Consider the following 18961-nt stretch of genomic DNA (forward strand, 5'->3'; position numbering starts at 1 on the left):
GCTTACATGCATTTTTCAAGTGTGAACCTGATCAGGCTTGCCCAACTAGTGTCCCCATCAAGCCAAATGCAGCTCATCAACCATAAAAGGAACTTAGCAGCTCCCATCTTTGGAGACCCTGACTGGTAGCAATATGTGGCTGATAGACTGTGATCCACTAAGTGGGCCACATGTTTTTTTGAAGACAACCCTAGTTTCATCAAGATTCCTAAACTAATATTCCTGAATTAGGTCCAAAACATACATTCTAGGGCTGTAATCAAATGAGCCCTCAAATTCCTATTATATTCGGGAAGGAGGGCTGAGCTGCAATTTGACCCTTATCTTTAACCCTTAAGAAAAACCAATTCTCTACTATAAGAACATACAAAGGCTTGGGTACAATATTCATAATGAGGCCAAAAGGAACTCTCTCCCCACTTTGACCCATCCTGATCAGTATTGCCTTAACACAGAGCTGGCTACACAGCTTGTGAACTATCATGCAGATTCAGCCGCCAACCTCACTGGTGAATAAGAAAAGCCTCAAGCCTTTACTGCCTGCCTGGCCCTGCAAAACAGGAGGGCAAGAAAGCGCTCAGCACGCCAGTCGGCCGGCTTGAATCACCTGTGTCCTGATGACAAGATGCCTATGTGAAAAAGCAGGTTCATGGCTGGCACATATGATACTGCTACCACATAAAGCAGTGCTGGCTCCAGGTCTTCAAGGGCCCTTGAGCAAGACACCCTCAATGAGCCCCACCCCGCAGCGAGTCTACCATCTCACCACCACTACCACTGAGCCAGAGCAATAGTGCTGCTGTTGCTCCTCATTGTCTTTATCATCTTTGCTACCACTTGCTTAACATGCAGACAGCCAGTGAGCAAGAAGGCCGTGGCGTCCATTGCTCCTCCTTCACACCACCACCGTTGTCTGGGCCAGAGCGAGGGGCAGGTGAGCAAGCAGGTTGCAATGGTGAAGAGGAGGAGCAGATCCAAGAGCTCTTGTCAGTGGGCCCCTCGGGAGGTGCCCAACCATGCCTACGCTTGACACCGGTCCCTGGCACAAAGGCCTCCTTAAAACATTCCTGGTGTTGGCTGCCTCCGTGAATTGAAGTGAGAATCCTCCACATTGTTCCCGCTTTAGGTGGCTACCATTCTGCTCTGATAACATCTGAAGTGGGTCTGAGCATCATTTAGTGACAGTGCAACACCTACCCATAGGCAAAAGGTTAGGGCTATACATACAATGATAACATATTTTATTCAGTATGGGCACAATCCTGGTGTGCAAGCACACTTCTCTACTTGTTTCCTCTTCACCTGCCCCCAGTTTGATTCCTCTAAAATATAAAAAGCAGAGCAATTCATACCCTTTTGGTAAACATTTTAAATTAAGAAACCCCTACCCTGAAGCTTTGGGATGAAGTAGGGTATCGACTGAAACAACTGAAGGCAGATTTCTTTGCCTTACTGGGGGCATATCTAATAATGGCATCCCTATTCATTAAAAGCAATGGAGTTTTTGCAGCACTTGCTTTGAGATGTGAAATGCATCTTTAAAAGGCAGAACTGCCAAATTAATCTGAGAATTCTTAGAAAGAGAGAAAACTAGATTAGCCTTTGCAAAATGACCAAAAAGAAAAAGCTTTTGAAATAAGCTGTTGTGCTACTGTCATTTTATTTATCTATAAACATTACCAAGGGATACTGACCTATTTGCCTTAATGGAGACCACACACAGGCTACACATTTTAAGGAAAGGAAAGGTTCCTCCTGTGCAAGCACCGAGTCATTGCTGGCGTTTTCATGGCAGACTATAGCGGGGTGGTTTGCCATTGCCTTCCCCAGTCGTGAGCTGGCCTACAACTCATCTGCTTGCTATATTAGTCTTGTTAACTATGACCTATTTTACATACACAGTGATCTGCCTGAACCCAGGAATCCAGCTCATGTCATCTGTGTGATTAAAAGCTCTGGAATAACAGAAAGCCTTGAATCCATTTATTTCCAGCAATGGATTTCTAGCAAGCATGAACAGGGAGGGAGGGAGAGAGGGGTGTACAAAAATAACGTGCCTAATGAATGAGATAGTTATTCGGGATGAAAATTAACACGTGCCTTTCACTTTCACTGCTGAGCCAATCTATTTGCAATCAGTAAGGGCATGTGGGAAACAACACTGGCCTAGCAAGTGTGGGAGAGAAACAGACTGACAGAAATCTACAAATATCACACACGGGCTCAACAGTAAGAAGTCACTGGAAGCCAAAATAGTTGAAAACCTACAAAAATAATTGTGTGTGAAAATGAAGGAATGAGGCCTTTTAAATAAATTGTTCTTCCAGAAAGTAATCAGTGTTTTTGTGAACCCATAGAAGAAAACAAAATGGCTTTTGCATGTTCTTTATGTACCTCAATTTTCACACACCCCGATCCCCAACTTTTGCCTCAGCCCTTGTTCTTTGACACTCTTTCAAAGAGGACAGCTGATAGATTAAGTCAAGCCATAAGCCACCAAGTTGCCTTTTACAATGACAAAAAAGGGCATTAACCATTAACAAAGTCCCTCTTACCTCCACAGCTGTCTCCATCGACTGGCACGCTGCCTTGGATTGATGAAGTAGCTGGATCCTTTGAGGCAGGGAGTTGAGGAGTTTCTTCCTGGTTTGGCAAAAATGCAGAGCAGAGGTCAGTTTCAAGAGTTTGCAGCTTCAGCAAAGCATTCTGCAGGCAAAAACAGAACATCGGGCTAGACAGAGAGTGAGAAAAATACAAGGATCAAATCTTCAGTTCCTTGGGGCCATTCGCAGTGTCTGCAGAAAAGGACGCTCTTGCTCACATCTCAGCACAAGTGCATTAACTGCTCAAACACACCATACTCCTTATGCATCGTCACATCCTCCATTTATTTAACTGATCTAGATTATTTATGACACAAGGGAAGGATAATTTCGTCAGCAATAGATTTGTTCTAGAAAGCCAATCTGAGAAGCTGGTGGCTTTGCTCTCGGAGCAAAAGACTATGTAAGGGTTTCATTGGGCTGATGGCTGGATCTGATGGCATGATGGCCCCTCCCAGCTTACCATTCATAAAATGAAACGAAATGAAATGGGGAATGAAATCTCTCTTTGTGGCATACTAGGTAGTATCTTGCAGAAAGCAAACAGTTAAATTTTCAGCCCACACTCATGGTTATTTTTTTTAAGGCTCCCTTTTTTGTTGGCTTTGTTAAGGAGATCTTTCATTTGGGGAGATTGCTGCAGGTTCTGCCAGGGCACCCTTTCCATTTCCCACCAAGCGCCAGAGCAAAATTAACAGATCTTTGTCACTCACTGCAAACAAATCAACGAAGACAAGGCTGTTTATCTCTTAGCAGCTCCTCCAGCCACCGTTTCATGCTTGATCCATTTCTCATTGCAGCCTTGAATACAGAGCGCAATATTCCAGCTGCACCATCTGACATAAGCATCTTGCAGTGATGTGAGCATTCCCACTGCCTTAATCATTCAATGCCTGACTGAGTGGCGGGGAAGGAGTCCATGCTCATGCCTTGCATGTTCAATCCCCCGCCCCAAAGGAGGACATAATGCAAAGTTCCCTATATTCTGTTTGACAATCCAAGACAAACAAAAGGGCACCCTTTGGGGAACCTTGCTAAGGCCTAGCATAAGCCAGGGACAGGCAAGTAGCTAGCAGACCAGGCATGAGTGATGGGCTCCATTCAGCTCCTTCAAGCCAATCATGTGCTCTCTCAATTAAACTATGGCTCCTCCCTGGACAAGGTACAGCCACCCTGGCCCCTTCGGCAGTGGCAGAGTGTGCCTTTAATTTGAACCCAGGACCACTCAAATGCAAACCCAGGACCTCCATACACAAATATACCCTCACTCAATGTCTCCCAGTCTTCTGACAGCAGAGACACATTTTTATCTGAATCGAAGTTGAAGGCACACTTTTCATACCTTTTAACTTTTTAAGCAGGGGTGGGGAATTCTTTTCAGCCCAAGGGCTGCGCACTCCTGCATAAACCTCCAGGGGCTATATGCCAGCAGTGGGTGTGACCAAGGCCAAAAATGGCCATCGCCAAAGCAACATTCTCTCTGTCTCTCTCTCTCTCTCTCTCCTCTTTCCTCCCCAATCTCTCTCTCTTCCTTTCCCCATGCCCCTTTCTTGGGGCTGTCCTGCTCCATCACCAGCTCACTGCCTTCTTGTGCCGAGAAGGGGGCTCTCCCCGGCAGAAAAGCCAAGCAACCTGTCTATCGAGGAAGAGAGCGATCTCTAGCAGCCACTTCCCCTCTTTACCACTTCTCATCTGTTTGCTGCTCCTCAGCTGAGCAGCAGGTAGGGGAAAGACCACCTCGCTGTGATCTCTCCCACCCCCTGCGTTTCAGCTGATAAGCTAGAAACAGCTGACCAGTCAGGAAAACAGGGCTCGGAGGGGCCAGGACTTCGGGAGAGGCTGGAGGGCACAAAGAGGAGGCTTTGTGGGCTGCTTCCAGCCTGCAGGCCGCAGGTTCCCCACCCATTTTAGGGTGTGCAAGAGCGACGAATGCCTGCCCTCGCAGGAAGTAAACCGCTCTTTTTCTGCATGAATCGCTATTCTCTGGGCACCGCCTCCTCTGAGGTCAAATAATCGTGCTGTCTCTACATCAGAAGAAATTGTATAATCTAACTCACAATCTATACAGAACCATGGCAGAATCACCCAGCCAGCAGAGGCAAACTGGAAGAGGGCAAAGCTAGAGCAGACCCACACAGTGAAGCAGGACGCAACCTCCTATGTGAGTACTATTTTGGGCTCACAGGAGCCTTACATGACTAAGGTTGCAATCTTATGCATGCTTAGACAGAGAAAAGGCCTTACAACTCCCAGCATTTCCCAGCCAGCATGCTGGGAGTTGTAGGACTTCTGCCTAAACATGCATAGGCCTGCACCCTTAATTAATTTTTCTTTCAAGAGTTTCTATATTGACTTTTATCAAAGCAGAGTCCAGGGCGGTGTACAACGCTAAGATTTTAAAATACAAAAATTGACAATCCAGGAACAAAATGAAACAACACATTAAAATCAACAGAGCAGACAGGGCAAATAAACAAGCAGCACAACTGAAGAGATTGGGCAGACAAGGAAGTTTTACCTGGTGCCTAAATGACAATATGGTATCCTTGGTGAGAGAGTTCTATAAATTGGGAACCACACCAGAAATGGCCTCTCCTTTGTCGCCACCCACCTTACTTCTGATGAGAAGGAGGATACCCAAGTAGGGCATTGGGAGAATTTCAGTGTTGGCAGGTTGATACAGGAGAAGATGTTACAAGTTACCTAGGTTGTTTAGGGCTTTATAAGCAAGTGGCCTCAGTTAAAATTCTAGCAGTTGCATTCTGCACCAACTGCAGAATGGCAAAGGCAGCCCTGTATAGTCCAAACAAGAGGTTACCAGAGCATGGTTCTTGAGAAACAGCAGTGCTCCCTGGCTGGCAGACACAGTGCTCGAGAGCAATCTTCCCCAACCTGTTGGCCTCCAGATGTCTTGGACTACAACTCCCATTAGCCCCACTCGGCACAGCCAATGGTCAGGGGTGAGGGGAGTTGTACTCCTAAACATCTGGAGGCTGCCAGTTTGTGGAAGGCTGGTCTAGACCAAGGAGCCAGGTTGGCTTCTCAGATGAAAGGGATTTCCTTCCTTCCTGATAGTTCCAATCCATTAGTCACTGTTACTGCTGCTGCTGCTACACATCCTTCATTTAGAGCAGTGGTTCTCAACCTGTGGGTCACGACCCCTTTGGGGGTCGAACGACCCTTTCACAGGGGTCGCCTAAGACCATCGGAAAACACATATTTCCGATGGTCTTAGGAACCGAGACATGCTCCTCTTTCCGTCTCCAGGCGGGTCCACCCACATGCAGATACGCTAGATAGAATCTAGCACCTTTGCGAGGCTCCGGGTGAGGGAGGCGAGAGAAGGGGAGGCAAAGAGGGAAAGGAGGCCCAGAGGCTCCAGCACCGACAGTGGCGGCTCCCCTTACGGGGGTGACTGGCTGGCGGGGTCCGGCGTGCTCCACCCCGGGGAGGCTGGACCAGGAAGCGCATGTGGCCGGCCAGGGGGCTGCTGAAGCAGCAGCGGCCTAAGCGGTAAGAGCGCGGGGAGAGAGCCAGGCAGGGCTGGCGTGTCTGTGTCCGCTGCCTGCAAGGCCCGGCTAGGCCCGGCCGCCCGCCGTGGGGTTGGCAAGGACGGCGTGTAGAGAAATCGGAGATGGCGGGAGGCAGAGCGGCTGAAGGGTTGCCGCTTATGGGTGGGCGAGGGAAGATCTCCATGATACGAGGGACGGCGGGAGGGAAGGGCGATGTCCAGAGCTGCACGCCGAATTATTGGGGGATGTGGGGAGAGAAGGGAGCCGAGGCCTAGCTGCTGTGGGCAGAGGGTGGCCCCCGCAAGCCAGGAGAGTGAGGGGAGATGGGCCGCGATGGCCGCCGCGGGTCGTGAGGACGGTGTGCGAAGCCGAGGCCTGATGCTGTGGAGTGGGCTGGGTTGCGCTGTGGGGCGAGGAAGAGACGGGGCCCCTGTGTGGGTTCGGGGAACCCTGAGGTGGGGATGAAGGGCAGCTGCAACGCACTTCGCAGGGGGCAGGTGGGCTGTGGGGTTGGGGCGTGGCACGCACAGGCCTGCCCCTGAGGAGTGGGCTGGGCTGTGGGGGTGTGTGAAGGGGGCATTTTTATATGGGCTAAGGGAGGCCTATAGGGTGTGTGGAAGAAGGGCGCAGTGCAAAAGCATATGGGGTGGGTCAGAAGGCTGGGCGAGGACCTGGAGGTCGTGGGCCGCAGAGGCTTGTCCTTATGGGGAGGGCTGGGCAGTGAGGGGTGAAGGGAGTGTTTATGGGCAAAACGACCTGGGAGAGGAGCCCTATGTGGGGTCATGCGAAGCAGAGGCTAGTCCCTATGGGGTGGGCTGGGCAGTGAGGGGTGAAGGGGGTGTTAATGGGCTAAAGGAGCCCTGTCTCTTCTTGGGTGGGAGTTGATTAATCACTATGCTTTAATTATGTTCAATATGTAACAATGAAAATACATCCTGCATATCAGATATTTACATTACAATTCATAACAGTAGCAAAATTACAGTTATGAAGTAGCAACGAAAATAATTTTATGGTTGGGGGTCACCACAACATGAGGAACTGTATTAAAGGGTCACGGCATTAGGAAGGTTGAGAACCACTGATTTAGAGAATCAGTTCTGCAGTCACACTTGGTGGACTGTATCCAACAGCAAAAAAGAGGGCAACACCAAAATAATCAAAAAGTCAAGAAAGCATGTGTAACTCTTCAAACAGCTGCTAAGGAGAAAAAAATGTATTGCCCAACGTGTTCTGATAAAATCTTCATTGGGGTCAACCACAGCAAGTTCACCTATGGCAAAAAGATGCACATGTGTGAACCTAAATATTTTGGAAGTGCCTTGGCATGTTACATTAACCTAAATTCTTTGGAAGCATCTTTTTTGCCATTGTGTCACTCTTGACAAAGATTTTATCAAAACACATTGGGCAACTTAATACATCGTTCCTTGACACCTGTTTGAGGAGGTTTACCTCCTCTCTTTGCCACAATCCCAAGGTTCAACTCCATAAGAAATCTCTACCATATAATCTGAGATTTCCTGATAACCTTCCACTGAGGGGAAGGCTGGTTTAGCCACCACCTCCTAGGCTAGCTCATAACATTTTGGTGCCTCAGGTAGAAAATCCAAATGGAACACACACACACACACACACATATACTTCTGGCACCCAGCTCTTGCCTAGCTCCAGTTCATTTCAACAAGGCTTGCAGGAGAAGAACCTAAATAGATTGAACCTCATGAGTCTGTCTCCTACTCCACCTCCCTCAATGGCACCTCCAATCAGCTTTCTCACCTTCCGTCACAGTAAGGTTACATCCAAACACCTCCCACCATAGCTTACTCATGATAATCCCCAAACTATTTTTAACTGGGTTTGTTTTTTTAAAAATGTAGTTTGTTGGCTTGCACAAGCTGTTGCCAGTGGAAAGCTGCTGAACATCTCTTCCCCCTATGCTATGGGGAAATCCTAGTTTGTATGAATAGACCTCAGGCCTTAACAGTGCATTATTTATTCCTCTAATTCAGTGGCTTTCAGGCTTTCTGCCTTCAGGGAACATGAACTTTCCACATCCGCTTACCTGATAAGTAATCCCCTGAGCGTTGTAGGGGATTCTGGGCCATATACAAAGATGCTGTTTGAACTGAGTGCCTGTGTCACAGGTCACTGGTCAAGCTTGATAGGTCTCACTGTCAGGCTATTCTAGAATGCAGCCAACACTCTCCTGCAGTTGTGCATTGCAGGGGAAGATCAAAAATGCTGGACATTGATTCAGCAGTCTTTGAGGGACACTTCCCTGCTGTTACTAATCTACTCACTGGGTGTTCCTGATAAGCGTCTGCTGTTTGTAAACCACTGCTCTAGTTTGTATCAAGAGAATGAGCAAGAATACGGCTGAGGTATCTCCTTCATGGGCTGCCAAGACAGAAACAATTAAGTCACCCATCAAGAGTGTAAATTACACACTGTAATTTAAAATAATTCCACCCATATATTTTTGTTCCATGATTAACCACTAACACTCATTGCGAACTATGGCAGAAAGTCACTCAAGTAGACTAGTGTGTTAAAAACTGGGTGGTGTTTGGTGGTGTGTGTGTTTTTTTAAGCAATGTTGATGTTGCAATATACCCTTTTTGAGAAATTCATCAAGTTGAAATTGTCTTTTTCCCATCTGGTGAAGGTAGGAGGATGGTAGATTTTCAGCGACTGTTGACTCATTTCAAAATAAAAATAATAACAAAGATATTTATACTCTTCTTTAAAAATGACTTTGATAATTACTTGTCATAAGGAACCGTCATAAAGAATGAAGAGCAGACAATTCTCCTAATGTACACATTTATTTTATGCCTGCAGTTTCAAAGCATGAAGAACACGAAGACAATAGCTGTTGCTCCCAGGCAGTTGATATTCAGTGGCAAAATGCCTCTGAACCTGGAGACAGCTATCCATCAAAAATAGCCAATGATAGACTTATCCTCCATCAATTTGAGTAATCCCACTTTAAAGCCATCTAAGTTAGTGGCCATCACCACATCTCAAGTTCCATAAATTAATTATGTATTGTCGGGGAAGTACTGTCTTTTGTCTGTCTTGAATCTCCTGTCAATCAGTTTCACTGGAGGAACAGACGCTCCAGTATTAACAGGGAGAATTAAAAAAACAACTCTCATTCTAACCACTTTCTCCATGCCACACTTCTTCCTTCTGATTAGACTGTCAGTTCCAAATCCTGGAGGGAATTACCTTTTATGAGTTATATAGAAGACAACAGTCAATCAGGTGTGACTTTTCCCTTCTCTGCAACACTGTGTTGCGAAAGGCCATGCATAGCAACATTCTGCTTCCTTTGTGACCCTTACAGCCCAGTCCTAGGCATGTTTGTTCAGAAATAAGTCCCAGAGCATTCAGTGGAATGTATTTCCAACAAATATGCGTTGTTGAAGCCCTTAAAAAACAGGGCTGTAATCTGAAAGACGGCAACCCACTCATTAATATTAACGCACAGATTTCCCACCTGCCTCCCTATACCTCCCCAGTAACTGTAAGGAAGAATGGAAAAATATTGCTACTGCTTGTCCCTGGATTAGCAAAGGCTCCACCTACCATTGCCACCAGGGCCTAGCTGGGGCCTAGCCCTGCCCTTTCTCAAGGCCCATATGTAGGCAAACTACGGCAACTGTCTAAGGCAGTGGTCTCCAAAGTGGGGTGTGCACACTCCAGGGGATGCGCAAGGTCATCCATTGGGGTGCACGAGCCACCTGATAATTTAGCAGCCGCCTGCTGCCCTGATGAGCTGCCATTGTCAGTGATGGCCGTGGCAGAGGCAGCAGGATGGGACGGGAGCCAAGAGGGAAGCTCCAGGGCATTTCTCTCTTGGCTCCAGTCCTATCTTGCCTCTGCCGCGGCCACCAAGAGCAACTGCGCTAGTCTCTGCCAGGCATGACAGAGGCAGGTGCAGTTGCTTGCTTGGCCACGGCACTGGAGCAGCTGCCCTCCTGCCGAAGGAGAGCAAATTTGTTCCAAATTTGCTGACCTTTCTGTGATTACAAGTAGCTGTCAGTAGTACCCTACCTAGCAGATATTTTTGAAAAAATAAACACGCTTAATCTGTCCCTTCAAGGTAAAGGTGATGTTTTAACAATGACTGAGAACGCAACTACTTTTCAAAAGAAGCTCGTGCTATGGAGAGAGCATTTTGAAAATGGATGTTTGGAAATGTTTCCATTGGTATGTGATTTTGTTGCCAAAAACGATGTGTGTCACCTATAAAAACGTTCATATCGGCACACTTTAAAAACTTGGAAATTGAATTTTCTAACCTGTTTAAAAATCTTCCAAATGAAGAGTTTCAGTGGGTTTTGAACCCATTTGTTACAAATATAAAAATGCAACACCTTCCGATTAGTTTGAAAGAACTGATAGACATCAGGGAAGATGAAAGTTTATTAGCTGAATTTTAACAAAACCCTTTGCATAATTGGTGGTTGGGATTGAAAAATGAGTATCATGATTTAGTAAGCGCAGCCAACGAAGCACTTCTTCCATTTGGATCTACATATCTTTGTGAGGTGTCTTTTTCAGCTATGACAGCCACTAAAAACAAGTATCAACATAAACTGAACCTAGAGCCAGACCTTTGAATCGCTGTATCACAAAGCATTAAACCAAGATTTTCAAAAATAATGAAGCATATTCAATCACATTGCTCTCACAAAAAAATATTATTAACATTTTTTAGTGAGAGCAAAAATCATTTTAAGGTATTGCTTATTTCATCTCTATCTCATCCTTAAATTTCTATTTTTGTGTATGTTTTAGAATGAACATAGTAGTACATGTATATCATTTATAAATATTTATATCATTTATAAATATAAATATTTATAAATAAATATACATATATTGGGGGGGTGCTCAAAAAAAATTTGCTGATGGGGTACACAATCAAAAAAGTCTGGAGACCACTGGTCTAAGGTATTAAACTGCTTAGAGATATATAAACTGCTTAGACATATTTTTAAAATATACTAAGCAGTATATAAATCTATTAAATGAATTAAATATATACATAAAGTATTCTAGTAGTTCTTTTTTCTAACACGTTAAATTTGTTTGTCTTATTTTAATGGTTTACAGCTGGAATAGTAGCATTACCGTGCAATATATACTTCTACTTAGAAGTAAACACCATCAAGTTCAATATGACTTACTCCCATATTAGTGGGTGTAGGATTTCACCCTCGGTGAGAATAAACATGTGCTTTAAAGATGGACTTCATAAGTGTAGGCGTGCAATGAATGAGGGCAAACAAGAGATAGTGTGATTAAAGCTACCCAGTGAGGGCAGGGAGACACAGGCTGATAGGACAGTTGTGTGGAAGGTAATAAGAAAGACAGAGGGGAAAATGGGCTAGGATGAAATGGGGGGAAATCACATCATGGACAATATGAACAGGAAAGGATCTTCTCTCCTCTGCCTCTGTACAAGGCAGGAAAGTGGAATTGAGTGGTTGGGCCTTTCTTCTTAGCCATTTCCCAGCTTAGCCTACTTCCTGGATTGGGTCAAGGGGTTCCTGCCCAAATGCAGTACAACCAGAACTTTTTCAAATGGTGGAGAGTAAGCTTAGAAACTACGGTGGCCATAGGTCCTCTTTTAAAGAAGACAGTCCTCTATTTGAAGGGCTGCCAGAGGACCATCCTCTATTCTGAAGGCATTCTCTATTTGAAGGGCAGTCCAGTCCAAGTCTGGTTTAAAGTTAAAGAACCAACAGAAGGAAAAACGTTGAAGATGCCCATCAACAGCACCTGGACAGCAGACTGAGTAAGCATACAGCAGGTCACCTCTTCACAGTCCTCCACACTATGGCAAAATGTACTGTATTTCTATTTAAATGTAGTAATCATTTCAGAATGTGCATCTGTACATATGAATTAGCACATGCACATTTTATGGACATCCATGCCCTCTTTTGTCCTCCATTTTGGTGATGCATTTCCTCTTTTTTTTTTTAGCAATTGCTAAATGGCCATCCTATTGGAAACATGGCCGAGATATGCTATAGCTGAGTAGCGTATCCAAGTGGATTCAGTTTCAGACTCAACATCCTTTCTCTGCTGGTTTTGCCCCACTTTTCTTGCCTTTGCTATTTTGAGCTCAGAATTTTCCAACTTGTAAATAGGGTTCAAGGCAGATGGAATGGTCATCACGATGTCACTAAGGCCCTGACTTGCACTGAGAAAACCTGTTCCTTACTGCTGCTTATCGGGGATAGGACATTTGAAGGCTGTCTTCCAGACAAAAGGTGACAGGTTCCCCGAAGACAGCCTAATTCCCTTCTTTTCCCTCTCAGCTTTCTAATAATCTCTCTCCAGCCAATGCTGTCAAAATGCTCACAGACATCTGGAACATCATTAAAGAAGCTGACCTAATTCACAACAAGCCCACTGAGCTCACCTGTATTACCAACCCATGACTGGATGAGGCAACTGGGACTCTCTTTCCACAGTTGTCTCTTAACTGGCCATTCTGCAGAGCTGTGCTGTGGATATTATATTGAGAGTGTCAAAATGAAGCTGTCTTCATGGTCAGCTCTTTACCCTAAGCAGTATTTCAGGATCCATTTTACACACATTTAAACACAGGACTCTACTGCTTTTCCTATGACAAATTTTGGATTGTAAATTCCTTGGGGCATGGGCCTGTCACCATGCATCATGGATAGAACTATGTAAATTCTAGTACATAATATGGCTGAATTCAGTATAACCATGCACAATTTACTCTGGTCTAATAGTCTACAACTTAAAACTGTACATGTCTTTTGTACTGGGTAAATTACGGTCAATGCAATAGGCTGCTCCCAAACGCTCAAGACAGGGTACATTTATCTCATTGTTTCTGAGAACAGCCCTAATGGGTATATTATTAATACACCCATTTTACATACCATGTAACTCAGAACAAGAGGGACTAATCCAAGGACATCATATAAGTCAATGAAGGTGCTAGGATTTGAACACAAGTCTCTCCCTTCCAAGCTCAAGCTCAGCCCATGCTACCACTTTATATGGCTATTCTACACAGAAGTCTCTTGAAGAAGCTCAGAAGCCCTGTAATATTATTAAAACAATGTTTTTTTAATAAAGCTAGAGTACACTGAAATAAGCTAGTATCAGTGAAAAACCCATTTCTAACACTAGTGGCACAAGCTTTATTAAAATCTTTTCAACCATCCTTTCAAAGAAAGAGACAGTTCAGAAGAAGGGGGTAGATTTGGAGTCTATTTAAATGTCAAAGGGGGGGAAAGAGATTAAAGAGAACACATCCTTGCCTACTTCTATTTATTCGGAAAGAAATTGCACTGGTTTCTGAATGTGATAAACAAAGAAACTGTCAATATCTGCTAAAAGGGAAAAAACACAGTTATTTTCTGTTAGCCAATTCCTTTGTGTGTGGAACAAACCAACAGTAATTCAACACAAAATGCCCATGTTTTCTTTGTTACAGGCCACTGCTGAACTAGCTATACAGAAATCCCTTTTTTCAGGTATGGAATGATGGCCATAGCTACTTTTTTCTTATTTATTAGAGGAATGCCCATCATGATGTTGGAAGATGGGGGAGGAAGAACTGCTATAGCATATCTTGGCCATGTTTCCAATAGGGTGTCCACCCAATAGGTCCATCTGTTTATAGAGGCACACTGAGCCTCCTTATTTTGTCTCACAAAACATAATGGGGACCTATGAGAATTGAACCTGGCTCTATTTGCATAGCCCCACCTCTTCATTTGCATAGACCCAGCCCAGGTTGTGTTTCTTGGTCATATGTGCTGGAACCTTGGGATGGGGATACTTGAGAAATTTGATCTTTACAGATGCCAATATGAACTAACCTGATCCACATATCCCTGACTAATGTGTAGAACGGAACTTTGTTATCCACCAGCTTTGCTGATCTTGAATGTTCTGACACAGCTTTTGACTCAAAAAACATATAAGGATGCATTTTAAGATAAAATACATTTAGAAATGCTTATTTAAACATATATTTAAATTAAAATTCTCATGCAATTAGCAGATTAATGCCAAAACAGGGTGGAAGAGACATGAGTGAACACATGGAAAAGTGACATAGGCAGGACTAATAGACTAGCTGATCCAACCTGACCTTGAGAACTGGCTTGAATAGGCATTGATCAAGGGTGGTCAGAATCATAGAATAGTAGGGTTGGAAGGGGCCTATAAAACCATTGAGTCCAACCCAAGAAATTAGATCTCCACTTGTTTTGGACTTCAACGCCCAGCATTCCCCCCATTGGCCATGCTGGCAGGATCTTCTGGGAGTTGAAGTTGAAAACATCTGGAGATCTGCCCATCCCTGAGATTATGCCCAGTTGTCTTTAGACAACTAAAGTTGTCTAAAGTTGTCTAAAAAGTTGTCTAAAGTTGTCTTTAGACAACTCATCAAGCCCATAAGAAATATGCACAGCTCTACAAGCATATATACAGTTTAATTTGCTGCCCCACCCCCTTGACAGGGCCCCATATATTCCATTTTCAGAATGATCACAATTTCCAACCCACCCAGTCCAACCTATTGCCACCTTGTGGCTGTTGTATGTGAGTCACCAAATCTTAAATTCTTGCTGAAGCTCCCCTGGGGTGATTGCATGAAGCAACTCATTTGAACTGTTCATGCATTTTGTCTGCAAAACATAGGTTACTGTCAGCAGCTTAATGAACTACACCTTGTCTCCGGTCTGAGCCATTCCACATGCTTCTCGCATCTAGCAGACACCTCATTTAGACAAAAATATTTCTGGACTTTAACTGCTGATCCCAGTAAACAACAGCCTGAACAGAATGATTGATATAAATAGAGAATGACCTAAGCAGGAAAGGACTCAATAGCGCATTTAATTGCAACTCAAGGATCTTAAAGGGAAAGAATAGGAGATTCTCTTAATGCATGTCAGAATCTTATTCACAAGCTGAACTATCTTTGAATCACTGTGGCAGTAATCCCATTCTTTTCAGAGGCATTTCATCTGTGATTCCTCATTCTGTTTAAATGCTTACCTAGCAATATTGTGTGAGAAGCATCACTGTTGGAGCTGGATGTATTCTACAGTCGCATCACACAAGTACAGAAACTACTGCTACTGGGAGCAGAAGTAAACAATCTAAGTATCTTAATGTTCACTTTTTTAAAAATCAAGTTTCGAGCCCTTAAGACTGCAGACATGGACTTGGAAGTAGCCAGCCAGTGCCTGGCAAAACCTCAGATGTTAAAGGAGGAGACAGAGCAAGACTTCCAGCAATTACAAGTCAGCTTTCAGTGCCCTTGAATTGTGTCGTGCTCTTCCCCACAACTAGCACAAGTAGAACGAAGTCTACAAAACGAGCACATGTGTGTAGTCCACATTATTTATGTACGATACAGAATGGTTTAGGTTGGTTGGGCACTGAATTTAGGTTACCATGGTGCATAATTTTGATTGTCCTCTCAAGCACAGAGTTTATGGAAAGTTTCTGCAGTGCTAGAGGAAGCCCCTTCATTTAGGGCAGAGGCTTGGGTGGAGGGGTTATATACGCCAGAGACGGTGGGAGAAGGGTTTCCGCCAAAAAAAACTATGCAGCTTGGAAGTTTCCCGAATGAGTCTCCGCACAGGCGCAGTGCCCATATATGTGATACACCGAGACCATGAAGAAGAACTTTAGCCTATGATGGTCCTGCACCCATAAGTGCATTACAAGCAGATCAATTCTAGAGTAAGCTACTCTCATACCAAATCACACCTACATCTGTTTCCCACTGTGCTGAATCTGGTGTGTAAGAACCTCTCTTTGTAGACAAATGTTTATTCAACCAGCTTCATGGTGCTATTATCTGCTCAGGACAACAGTACAGTTACTATCTTCAGTGTGTATATTCACTCAAATTATTTCCACTTGGGTAAAGGTTACCCATTGTCTGATCAAATAACCAAGCTTACCATTATAAAAAAGTTTCTCTGCTTTTACTCTTCAGCAACAATTTTGATCCTACCTATTATTTTGCTGGCTACAAATGTAGAAACTCTTTTGTTCTACTACACTCTTCTGTTTTCAGTACATAACATCTTCGCATCCTCCTCTCAACTTAATAAGGACTCTTGTCTACCTGGAGCATTTTTTCCTGTACAACCCTTACAAATGCTTCTAAGTTTCAAAGGCATTTCAATTTTCAGAATAGAACAAAACCAGAACCAAGTTGCAATAGCTCACGGATTTCCATGCCTGTCACAAAGTATGTAGTGTGGCAATACATAATATATGATTTGTATGAAGCATAATTTCATACATCACAATGAGGCTATCCCAGAAATAATTTGGTACCATGTATATTAAACGCAAGCAGCACAAGGGTGACCAAGTAATAGAAGAGCAGAAAAGTTCCCTTCAGATTTTTGCAAGAGAGCATCACCATCCAACTGCTAACCAATTCCCACACTGCTTGCTACCAGCTTTCTGCCTTCCCACTGCGCTTACACAGCCTAGAAATTTGTTCCAATCTGGAACCACCTTTGATTTTTGGAAAGTATGTTTTATTGCAGGGCCGAGTAGCTTACAGTAGCTTAAACCTCCAAGCCCTTTTCCGCGAACCTGTAAAGGATTCCCTACATTAAGTGTGGTTCGCAAAGTCTCTGAGCTTCGTAACCATGATTACTCACAACCCCGCCCCCCCAACACACATTGCCACCCACACTTCTGTGAAGTTCTGTAGCCATGTGACACAATTTGCACAGAGTAAGGCAGAAGCCCACCTTGACTGCATATGACATAGTCATGCTGTGTGAAATTAATGAAACTACCCAAAACCATACATGCAAAACCCAGCAATGGTGGGCCCTTGCCCCAGATGTAGGGCTAACAACCAAAAGTAAGCAGAGCTTTCTCAAAGTGTTACTGTGGATGTTCCTCCTGGTCCTCAGTGACTGCTTGAGGAAGAGTCTCTTTCCTACCATCTCTTTACCTATCTGTTTTTTGTACTGTAGGTGACAAACTGTCAAGCAGCACAAACAAAATAATGATATACATTGATTCAGCAGCAGCTGGTGGCTCCAATTTCAGTGGGGCTGTGAATCCATTCTGGGCTTCAGTCAGAACCAGCCAGAACTCTAAAGGAGCTATTCAAGGTGCTGAACCCTATCCCCAAAATAGGTACAGCACCTTGGTAGCTCCTTCTGGCTGGTTCTGACTGAAACCCAGAATGGAATCACAGCCCTACTGAAATTGGGGCCACCAGTCTCCACTGCACTGATCATGAGACTAAAAAAATACCAGCCATGAAGCAAAGCTCTGGGGTGTTCCAATGCATATAAGGAAATAAACAGCTGCCTCTATTCACTGTCGAGGAGTGTGCTCAGTTCAACTGCATTCCTCCATAATATAGCATGTGGGACACTCAGGCTCGTGGAGGACCGCCCACCCCCCACCAGCCCCCCGCCCCCCATGTGCACCAGAGCAAATATCTTTGATACTTCAGGGCTGGTTCGCACAGGCAAGTACATGCCATGAATCCTAACTGTGGATTTTTCAACACGCTATGACTTGCAGTGAATGTGGGGACTGACGTAATTGAAACAGACTGTGTGTGAACTGCATGAAGGTTCAACCTGCAGTGTTTGATTTATAGGAACACACAGAGCTGCCCTATAACGGGTCAGTCTATTTGTCCATCTAGCCCAGTGTTAATTTACTCTGACTGGCAGTGGCTCTCCAAGGTCTCAGGCAGACATCTTTCCCACCAGCCATCTAAGACACAGCATTGATATGTGCAGGTCATTGTTTGATGCTTGAGGAACATGCATGTGTGAACTAGCCCTTTGCCTCTCTTAGGGCGCAATCATATACATATTTAGACAGAAAAAGGTCTTACATCGTCCAGTATTCCCCAGCCAGCATGGCTGGTTGGGGGATACTGGGAGTTGTAGGACTTTTTTCTGTCTGAACATGCATAGGACTGCACCCTTCGTTGCTTAAGCAAGGATGGCAACAGCATCCTATACTAGCCTTTTTTTTAGGTTTGGGGTTAAACTTACCTCAGTGAAGTTCTGCAAATGTTCAGTAGCATCTTTTGGTGAAATGAATGCACTCTGATCTGTCCTACAAAATAAAAATGCAGGTGGGGGAGAGAGAATCACTCCATTTTCCAATTGTTATCAATTTCAGCATGCCATACAGTTGCTTCTAGGGTGAAATCCCATTGCACTGGATTGATTAAAATGTCACCATTTTGCATAACTCACTGAAAATACATATCAGAAGGAGTGGGGCTCACTCAGGGCAGTGTGGGATAGGAATGCTGTTAATAACCTTATTATTTGAACCCCTGTAATGCATTTACGCAAGTTCACAGCAATGGCCACGGTCATTAACTCTTAAATATACCAATGAATCAGATTTCCCCAGCCTAGTGACCTCCAGATGTTTTAGACCACAAGCTACATCAGCTGTGCCAACATGGCCAGGGTATGATGGGAGACGTAGTCTGAAAACATCTGGATGTTGCCAAGTTGGGGGAGGCTGGGCTAGAGGGACAACACAAAATTGTAAGCGAGAAGAAGCATGAATTGAGATGCCCTGATGGGTGTGTTGTACACATACAGACGTTGCATGCATGTTTTTAACTCATGTTTGTTTTTTTAATTGGGCCCTGATTTAGTAGACAGCAACTAGAAAATAATAGTCTGCACCCTCAGACTGGACTGCACCAGCTGAAAAAAACCTGAGGTCAGATTTGTGTCAGTTCCACTTTGAGATCTCTTAACTCCGATTGTCTGCACCATCAGCCACACACAACTTGCTTCC

At 44.4% G+C, this 18961-nt stretch overlaps 1 protein-coding gene across 2 annotated transcripts in view; it reads right to left on the reverse strand.

Annotated features, from left to right (window-relative positions):
• FAM13C (family with sequence similarity 13 member C) overlaps positions 1-18961 on the reverse strand; it is an 80849-nt gene that overhangs the window by 32080 nt on the left and 29808 nt on the right. For both annotated transcript variants that reach the window (XM_084845345.1, XM_084845343.1), the window contains exons 5-6: positions 18193-18256; positions 2556-2643 (exon numbers count right to left, since the gene is read on the reverse strand). In XM_084845345.1, the coding sequence (XP_084701471.1) occupies positions 2556-2643; positions 18193-18256 (152 nt within the window). The remainder of the gene's footprint in view (positions 1-2555; positions 2644-18192; positions 18257-18961) is intronic.

The sequence above is a fragment of the Heloderma suspectum genome, chromosome 3 (genome assembly GCF_057233095.1).
Source record: "Heloderma suspectum isolate Gila_16-S chromosome 3, 16-S_ref, whole genome shotgun sequence".
Classification (NCBI taxonomy): Eukaryota; Metazoa; Chordata; class Lepidosauria; order Squamata; family Helodermatidae; genus Heloderma; species Heloderma suspectum.